The 9,850-nt window shown below is 37.7% G+C and overlaps 2 protein-coding genes across 3 annotated transcripts in view; one reads left to right on the top strand and one right to left on the bottom strand.

Moving 5' to 3' along the window:
* LOC117181633 (fatty acid synthase-like) overlaps positions 1 to 9,850 on the bottom strand; it is a 149,286-nt gene that overhangs the window by 119,017 nt on the left and 20,419 nt on the right. The window lies entirely within an intron of this gene.
* The window catches only part of LOC117181635, a 413,839-nt gene continuing 404,814 nt past the window's right edge, over positions 826 to 9,850 (top strand). Inside the window, exon 1 of the mRNA XM_033374526.1 lies at positions 826 to 928. Within this exon, the coding sequence (XP_033230417.1) occupies positions 883 to 928 (46 nt within the window). The 5' untranslated portion in view covers positions 826 to 882. The remainder of the gene's footprint in view (positions 929 to 9,850) is intronic.

Below are 9,850 nucleotides of genomic sequence, written 5' to 3'. Positions count from 1 at the left end.
GATTAAATGACACTAGTCTTTCCTTATGGTCTATTATCAATGAGTTCTCCTTTCCAAAGCATGTTTATTTCCTAGGTGTAAGAATTCTAAATTTACGCATGATATCGCAAACGGAAGGAATAGTCCATTTCACTTCAACTCTGGGTTCATCATGGAGCGTGATCTATGCTGTTAGTCAAATAATAAAACCAGATGTCCTTGGTCAAATGAGGCACATTGATGAGTTTAGAAGGCGCTGAACATTTTTTTGTTGGCCTTCAGTTCGGAAAGCGGTAATTAATTGTCTCGTGATAATCGTTATTTGGAATTCAAGAACACCGCTTACACGCCTAAGTTTCACGACTCTGAATCACAGAAACAAATCCCAAAATTTCGCGTCAATTACTTTCGACTATTAAATTGATCGAATCAACTTCAGTTTAATTAAATAAATGTTAACGTTACCTATGAAGTCGTAAGATAGAATAATCCTAGAAAACACGAACACGTGACACGGAGAAGAGGACCCTGGTTTCTCGCATGGAAGTGAGTCCCATGCGATCAACGAAAACCATATTCCATAGAATATATTGTAAACATACTACGCGCTCGTTTTATTCTCTCCACGCGCCGCCTAGTGGCGTGCAAATTGAACATATTCTCTCTCTTAGTTCGAGTAATCGGTCACCTGTGTGTGACTTAACGTGGACTTGACTCTCGTTGTAAAGTAAGACCCACCCGATCGTCTCGCTTGGTCATCTGCGCATGACAGAACGCACGTTGGCGGGTCCATAGAGGCGAGTATCCGAAAGGAACTCACTCTTAGTTCGACTCTCACGTCACGTACAGTGGTGATAATATTGAGATCAAATTTATTAACCAAGAAAAGGATTATCATCCAACATGCCGGTGGGACGCGGCTCATCAGGAGGCCGATGGATCATTACAAGTAAGATCTAAAATTTGTACTCCTCGCTCTTGAATTTTTGGTTTATTTGTTACAAAAAAAACTAGCTTAAAATGTACCGTCGGCTATGATTAATTTATCTGTCCGCGAGTGGGCTCATAAAGCCAGAAACGATAGTCGTTAGCAATGGTTAATCGGTGGTGATTAACATCCATGTAAATTAGAGTCTTCTATTAAATTAAAATCGGATGAACACGATACTAAGTAACATTAAATTCAGTTATTCAGAAAGTTCCCTTTATTTACCTCTAATACGCGGTCTTGCGAAATGGTGTAACAAGTCTTCCGCGGACCATACTAAAATTTCCTCGGGATACTTAATATAATAGATAGCCATAAGCAATGGAGTTGTATAGGATGTAACTCCTAAACGTTAGAGTTCAAGAACATGACCTCAAATATTGTGATATCATGCGTAACAATAATCTAATTTGTAGCCGTCGGGGGTAGGAACCGTCCGTATGTCGGGCAAATATTCTTAAGCTGGTTTTTTTGCCTTAATTGGTATTCAAATTATTGTTTATTTAAATATATTGGTTTCTTTGTTTATACACAAGTGATTTATGAATAAATACTGCTCTCGCATGTGACGCCACTACTGGACACCCCCCTCTTCGCTTTCCCCTACTTCTGATCTAGCCAAGCCTCGTCACTCGCAATTAATATAACCCTATTTAATGAAAGATGTTCTGAAGGTAATTTTATATCCTACACATTGCTGTCTTTTTGCTCGTTTTTTTGTCAAAACTAGTTAGCCCTTAACATTTACAAATGATTGGTGAATCCCGTGGTATCACAGACATTCACATATCTTAATAAACTAAACTTTAAAGCTAAAAAATGGGTTATAATACATACATACATACATGTATACATACATCCATACATACACACATGCATACATACACACATTCATATATACATACATACATACATGCATGCATGCATATATACATACATACATACATACATCCGTTGATATCGGGACATGAAAGGTTATGCACATGAACAAAAAGATGTATCTTTCGCGACTCTACATCTCAGGCCGTCCAGGTAGTCGCGGAATACTGAATCTTGAATGTCTTCACAACAGAACTATTCTGGGTACAGCGCATAGATTCCATAGAGTCCCAAATAGAAGAGACCCTCTTTTTAACATGGCCAGGCAGTACGAAGAAGTGCTGCCTGAAATGTGAAGGATCAGCCAATGTCGTGTGAGCCAACTTTTGCATTCCTTGAATCACCAGGATTTGAGTCGGTCACGGAGGTTTTCATTTTTACATGTCAAAACGGTGTCATATTCACCTTAACATAGCGTCCAGACTGTGGTCACTCAATGCATTAGGATTGCAAACCTATAATCAATGGTGGCGTCATCAAACGAGCCCGCAGGTTTTTAAGATAAGATAATAGATGCTTGAGGTTATATCCAATGATTCTTAGATAATGTAATTCAAAACTTAATAAATCGAAAACTCAAAAGAAAAGCAAACAAAAATACATATTTAATTACTCGAATTATCACTTATATATTTCTCTTTGTTTTTCTATTGATTTTTATATAAAAATAAGTCTTAAGGAAAAACCAAAGATGATGGAAGTGTGTTTAAAGGCAGTTTTTAATTAAAAATTTGTTATCATTTCCGACATCCATCTTCTTATCGACAGGTTCCTTTGTCAAAATATTACTCTCTCTTCATGGTAATAATACAGAACGTTTCGCTCCCTCTTCTAGTTTTCAGTTGTGTACTGCAACGATAATTACCAGGTAGAAAATGATGGCAAAAAAGTACATATCAGCTCTCAAACACATCTTAATGGGTTAGGTTTGACATGTTTTGACGTTCGGAAAACAACGTCGAGTAAAAGAGATAGATCAAACTTTGGCCCCTGAGCGACGTGTAGCGGGGGATAGACCTACAGAGCCATCCAACGAGCCCGCAAAACAGGATCAGAGTATGTGTCTTCACGGTTGCCTATATTAGTGAACACAGCCTAATAGCGTCGCCAGTGATTCCAACTTTGTCATGTTGAGCTACTGCACTTGTCCGGTGCAGCGACTCTCATTGGTCGCTGTTAAAGCGCGATTCAAACCGGAACATGCTAAACTTGGGATCACTGACTTTCACCACATTTTGAGCCAAAAAATTTTCGTTGATAGCTGCAGGACATGCAATGAACACCCCGAGCATCAAGCAAAAATACTATATAGTTTTCCAACTCATGCAGGAACGACCTACTTCCAAAGGCACAATGCGACACTAAGAGTGCTTTATCACCATCTCTGTCACTCATACGGCATCAACCTTAACCCTTTAACGGTCACTGGGACATATATGTCCAAAAACGTGTTCAAAAATCCAAACTCCGTCAAAAATTGAGATAGCTTTGTTTTCTCTTCGACATAAGCCACCAACGTGTTTCTAGTTTTCAGAAAGTATAAGCATTCATGCACCCGCTTCGAGATCTATTAACTATAACTCCCCAAAGCACCCTGTTTTTGAAGAATTTTTGTAGTTATATCGCAAATATAGTCGGAGCAGTACACCAAAAATATGGCAATTCGTGAAAAAGGAAAATCCTATGGTGGAGAACATACTGATTAGGATAAGAACATAAAAATATAAGTACACCCTCCTGAGCTCAATTTAGGGGTAATTTTCATCCCATGAAATAGATAAATAGGCTTCCATAGGATCGATTATTATCAAAATTGTTTTAAAGTGCGCACGTTCGTTCCCTGTTCTTTCCTCCATTAGTTTATGAAGACTATGTGAAATAGATCATAAATTATAATCTGTCCTCACAATAATTTTCTGTCTCAAACGTTTGATTTTTTTCCTGATGATAAAACAAGTTTTCTATGCTTTTTGTACTCAGGGATGAAAATACAACCCCTCAAATACATGCGAAGTTTCTTCTCTGATTTGAGGTGACTCCTGTGGGTGTCCTGAAATAGTTAAAGTGCAAATATTCCTACCAAGAGTTCTCCAACTTCATTTTGTAGCTTAAGGGTGGTTTTTGGCCTTAAGGGTGGTTTTGAGTGGAGTAACAATTATGGCGTTTTTTTATCATCTGAAACCCTGTTACAATCCAAAACAGTTGTTATTTTGGATAGGAAGTGGCTGGAAATAATTTGGCCGTGAAGGGATGACACGTGATTATGGCTGAAATTTTACCGCAATTTTGCTGGGATCGGGTTCACTTTTTCTGGTTAGCACCCGCTCCCGGCGAAATCCAGCGGTTGTTCGAATGACAAACTTTTAATTATAAAGGTTGAATAACTGCCGCATGGTCCTATTAGGAGCAACCAGAGATCCAAGAAAATGACACCAGCTCCCAGCAGAACTGCAGTAAATTACATGTATGGTTTCATCTCATGGCCGTTAGATGGGTAGTCACAGGGCACCATGAAATCATAGCCACAGACCGGCGAAACCTTAGTAGGTCTTTAAGACACAAAGCGAACCAAGGACGATAGCTTTTCAGATCCATTTTGTAAGTTCTTATCAGATTTTTGGATCGCTGATAAGGGTTTAAGATTACGAACCAGTGATAGCTTCGCACCTCTAAAAATATCGATCACAAGGACAAATACTTTAACCGAATATTTTGTAAACAGACCAGAGCTACCAAATCGTGGATGAAATTTAGAACTACCATGTCTACCGTTTGGGAGCCGCAAAACAGAAGGCTTTCAACAGAAAGCTTTCAAATCGGCAATCATCGTGCAGCAGAAATCCTGCAAAAACTAAAGTTCGAGTCGTTCATTTTCGACTTACACACGAACTTACAGTGGTAATTATGCACCTTCTGTTTTGCGGCTCCCAAACGGTAGGTATGGTGGGGGTAAATTTCATCCACGATCTGGCAGTGCTAGTACAGACGTGGCACCTCTATTTTGAGGTTCTGATACCTCTTATCATTATCCTTCTACTTAGCAGTGACTTTGTAGTCGGTTGAAGCCTAGAATTCCATCACGAATATTGTTTGTTTTTCAAATCCTTGGAGAACGATGTCAGGCCTCGAGTGTGAAACAGAGCGTGCATCAGGGCAGGGTCGCGATTAGCACCGTACGAGCAAGAATAATGGTAATAGAGCACTCTTAGGGCCGCATTATGTCTATAGAGGTACGTAGTTCCGGTGTGGGTTAGACGCCCAGATAGTATGTGTCTTAGGTGCGTGGCGTGTGCATGACACGATCTGCACTTTTGCTGGGAACTTCTTGAAATAACATACAGTCACGGTATACTAAGGTACAAATGATACAGTCCTGGCATGAAAAAATAACCCTCGTTTACCTTAATTAAGCTCGGATGATCTAAAAAAGCAAAAGTTTGCTCTTTTGACAAGGACTGTTCTTTTAAATTTCTGTGAAAGTTTCCGTGCATTCTCTTTTAAAGTAGGTCTTGGCGGAATTTTCAAAAATCTGTTTTCTTTATTTTTGCTTTTAGAAGTAAAGGATCTTTAAACAGTAATTCACTTTCCTGACCAATGATGTTAAAATGCAGGCCAATGTCTCAGCCGCCAGCCGTCTTCGTCTTGACGGCGCGAGATGTATAATCGCGGAACAGACCAATTCATATACAAGCTTTTATGCGTATCCATAAACTTAAGTGTAACTACATCAAGGGCCGTAAGCTCGTTCTTTGCCCATTGAACCATCCAAACAAGTAGAGTAGTAGAGAGATTATAAATGCGGCTTTGAGGCACGCCTAGGTATTTACAGATGTCTCCAGTGTCAAAATATCTAACAAAACTTATATGCATAAGCTCAGAGTCCTTGGAACGCTAATAATAATTTTTCTTTTCTTCAGATAAATGTTAGCACACCTGTCCAATCCAATGTCTACACCAATATAACCTGTGTACTCCTTGACGAAATCTAAAGTACCCTGCAGTTTACTGTCACTAGAAGCATTAATCTTTAGGTTGTCCACATAAAACGCATGAGTTACCTTAAGCTCGTGATTATTAGTGTCGAAACATAGAAATCTAGGAAAATTTCGTAGTGCGCGAGATAGAGGAAGAAGTGTTATGCAAAAAATCAGATGGCTAACTTTGTCGCCCTTAAAGACGCCCCTCTGGAAGCTGACGTTGTTCGTTGTCACACGATATTTTTCAGATGATAAGATAAATCTAGTTTTCCAAAGGGACATGAATCTCTTTATGCATCTCACTATGAATGGGTTAACTTTCAAGCTTTCTAATAAACAGATGATTAGTCTATGAGAGGTTGAATCGAATGCTTTTCGATAGTCAATCCAAGTCATTGGTAGGACACGCTGATGGGCTGCGGCTTTTTTCAAACTCAACTGTCAAATAGCAGGTTCTCTCAACATACTGCTACACCTTTTTTTGAGCCACGTTGTTCGTCCATCTTTATTGACACAGGCTCAATTCGTCGAACAATAATGTTGTATATGACAACTGTAAGGATCTTATCTTATACAGTATGTACAACCATTTTATCAGTCCGTAATTCTCTGGGTTAGACAAGTTGCCTTTATTCGGCAGGAGTATAGTGCATCCTAACATCAGCCACTGCGACATGGGCGTTTCTGAATTTAAATATGAGGTGAATATGCCGGCCAGATGTTGAATTGTAAAAGTAAACTTCTTCCGCCTGAAGGTCTTGATAGCATCTGGTCCTGCATCGAAAAAATTCTTCATACCCAATAGTGCTTTTTCACCTCTGCAGCAATAATTGATGAACATCCCTCCTCAGAAGTTATTAGGTTGCCAAAAAAGTCTTTGAAGCAGATAATAATATCAGAATGTTCCTTTCAGTTCAGGGTTTTCAGTATCTTGTATACCTCTCTATAAAAAGTCTCTACCTCATTGGGCTCGGGTGGGTTTTTGACAGAAACAGGAAAAACGCTAGACAGGTGCGATGGGTTAGCAAAAAACTGTAAATACTCCCTGATCTATCTGTCCCTCTTTTGTATTGTCCTTCTTGCGTCAGATAACACCAGTATTTTTTAACAATATGCTGCTTGATTGTCAGCAGCTTTGACTAGTTAAGTGTGTGAATGAAGATTTTCAGTTCTTAGTCAAACTTTTGAACCCTTCACGTGAACGGTCTACCAGGTGTTATGTTGTCAATCAGAGATTGTACACGGAGCAGATTCTGTCTTGCCCATCTAATCTTCTGGTTTAGTTGATGCAAGCGTCTTTTGGTATTTTGATCAATCGTCGGTTTTAGCCCTCGATTTGAATCAGCCAAAGCTCTCGCAGCATTATCAACTGAACAATTGATGGTCCAGAGTTCACACTCCTTCGAGATATCCTTACGAAGGGAGGCATTCTTTCTAGATAGATTTTGGGGTTTAGGAGAAACCTGCATGTTAATGTTTATCATTGTCCTGAAATCATTAACATCTCTCAAAATGTACCTGCTTTTCTCAGTTAGTCTCACTGTCGTTTCTCATCTTCTTCTATGGATTCGTCCACTGGACCTGGGCGTTTTGCCGGTTCGTCGCATTAAACGGCGAATTAGAAAATTAGGGTTCAAAATGACCCAGAACCTACAATTTTTACCTGATTTCATATTTTCTTTTCCTTTAATTAAATATAATGGAATTGTAAGAGGTCTGTCGAGGCAGATTTTGAAAAAAAATGCTCTGCTCGTTTGTTATTCAAGTTGAAAAATGCCAATAAACAATAATTTTTTCATATTAGAGTTTGGAAAAAACACTTTTTTTAGTTTTTTTTATTTTCAGCCAAAAAAAATTTAATAAATTTTCTCATTTAAGCCCTTTATGATAAACTAAATTCCTTCTAAAATATTCAATATTACTTTTAAATTCAGTCCATAGAATTCCGGCAATCACAGGAAGCAGAGTATTCTGATGGCAAAACTGACATTTAACAATATTTTCAATTTTTATTAATAATTTTAAGCAACAAGTGCATTTAACTGTCGCTTTCAAATAGGAAAAAATTCTTTTTTGCTGAAATGTTTATTAGATCATAAAAGACGGAGCTCCCTAGAAATATACTGACATCCAAAGACATTTCCTATTAACATAAGCAATCCTGATTCTCCTGACTGGCAGTTCAATTACAAATTTATGTGCCTTTATTTCACGGGGAAGAAGAGCGAGTTGAATGTGAGTATTTAATTTTGTTGCTTAGACGTTTTGATTTTTATTCATTTGAGTTTCAGGTATTTGAGTTGTCACATCTTTATTGTCCATAAACGTTCAACTCCAAATTGATGCGCTCATACTATATTTCTAGAAGAAGCTTTATGATTCGTTTATCTAGATTGATTATAATATTGGAAAAAGATGTTTAGTGTAGAGGTCTAAAGAGTCAGTTCCTTATTTCAAGCTAATATTAACTATTGAAAACGAAAAACAGATCTATTCTGTGCAAAAGAACTATTTCCAGACTTGATTGATCAAGATTGTTTATAACGATGGGAAATGTTGTTGGACGACAGTATATTTCGCAGCACTTACATTTTTTGTGATCTAATAAACATTTCAGAAAAAAGAGATTTTTCCTATTTTAAAGCAACTACTAAATGGACTTATTGATCAGAATGGTTAATAACAATAAAAAATATTGTAAAATTTCAGTTTCTTCCATCCGAATTTTAATTTGGGTATAAACTAAACATTTATGCAAAAAAATAGATTATTCTGTCAAAACAGGACCGCTTGATGCATTTGTTAATCAATATTGTTTATAGCAATAGTAAATATTGTTGATTATCCAATTCTGTGATGGGATGTGCATTTTTTCAGGTGAAAAATCAATTTTGTTGATTAATTTGTTAATACCAATTAAGCGGGTTGCAGGAACTTCATCTAAGCTATTAGGATTTGTTAGTCGATTGTAAATATACGAGTTTTTCACCTTTTTGAGGTAATATCAATTAATGATACAAAACACAGTCTTATTTAGACTTTATTTTCCTTAAAGGACCCCGCACTAAATGTATGGGGAAATGACATTTCGTGGATTTAGCTGAAACTTTGTAATTTTTAAGGTTATAAGTGCCGGATGAAATATCCATAAAAAAATATTAAAAAATGGACAGTTTTAGCGCTATGTGGCGCTAAGCGCTCAAGAACAGTGAATAAAACGAATTACAACAGATTTTGTTACAAAAGCGATGTCAACATAGAAAACGCGGTTCAGATCATCGTCTGTCATATTTTCACCTAAACCGTTGACCCTTTGCAAGAGGGTTGAACGCTAAGCGCTCGATATCAGCGAATAAAACCAATCCTAGTAACTTTAGCGACAAAAGCGATGTCACTATAAGAATCACGCATGAGAAAGTAGTTAGTAATATGTTTCGCCAAACCAATGAGTTATATTGCGCACTTCTCGAAACGATCAAATGCTAAGCGCCCAAGATTTGAACTTGACTAAGTAATTACTTTTTTAAGACAGAAATGGTATCCAAAGTAACATTAGTAACTAGTGTGCACATCGATAATAACAGTGTACTCTTCGCCAGAGGGCCGAACGCTAAGCGCCTATGATCAGCGAATAGAACCAATCCTAGTAGCTTTAGCGACACAAGCGATGTCTGTATACGAAACACGCTTCAAAAAGTGGTCAGTAACATGTTTAGCCAAACCAATGACATAACGAGTCAACACCGTTGACTCACAGAGCGCGCTTCTCAGAACGGGCAAACGCTAAGCGCAGAAAATTTGAACTTGACTAAGAAATCACTTTTTCAAAGGCCTTTCAAAGAAGAAATGACAAACAAACATACCGTCGTCGATGGAAATAATGAGTGAATGCTGCATGATGAATGACTGTCACTTTTTAAAGCAAAAAACGAACGACTTTAGAATGAGCAACGAACTGAAAGTAGGCCTTATGACTTGAAAAAATTTGAAACCGCGGCATTCACTTATTATTATATTAAGGACACAC

This window comes from Belonocnema kinseyi, chromosome 10, assembly GCF_010883055.1.
Source record: "Belonocnema kinseyi isolate 2016_QV_RU_SX_M_011 chromosome 10, B_treatae_v1, whole genome shotgun sequence".
Classification (NCBI taxonomy): domain Eukaryota; kingdom Metazoa; phylum Arthropoda; class Insecta; order Hymenoptera; family Cynipidae; genus Belonocnema; species Belonocnema kinseyi.
This window is presented reverse-complemented; position numbering and strand designations above follow the sequence as displayed.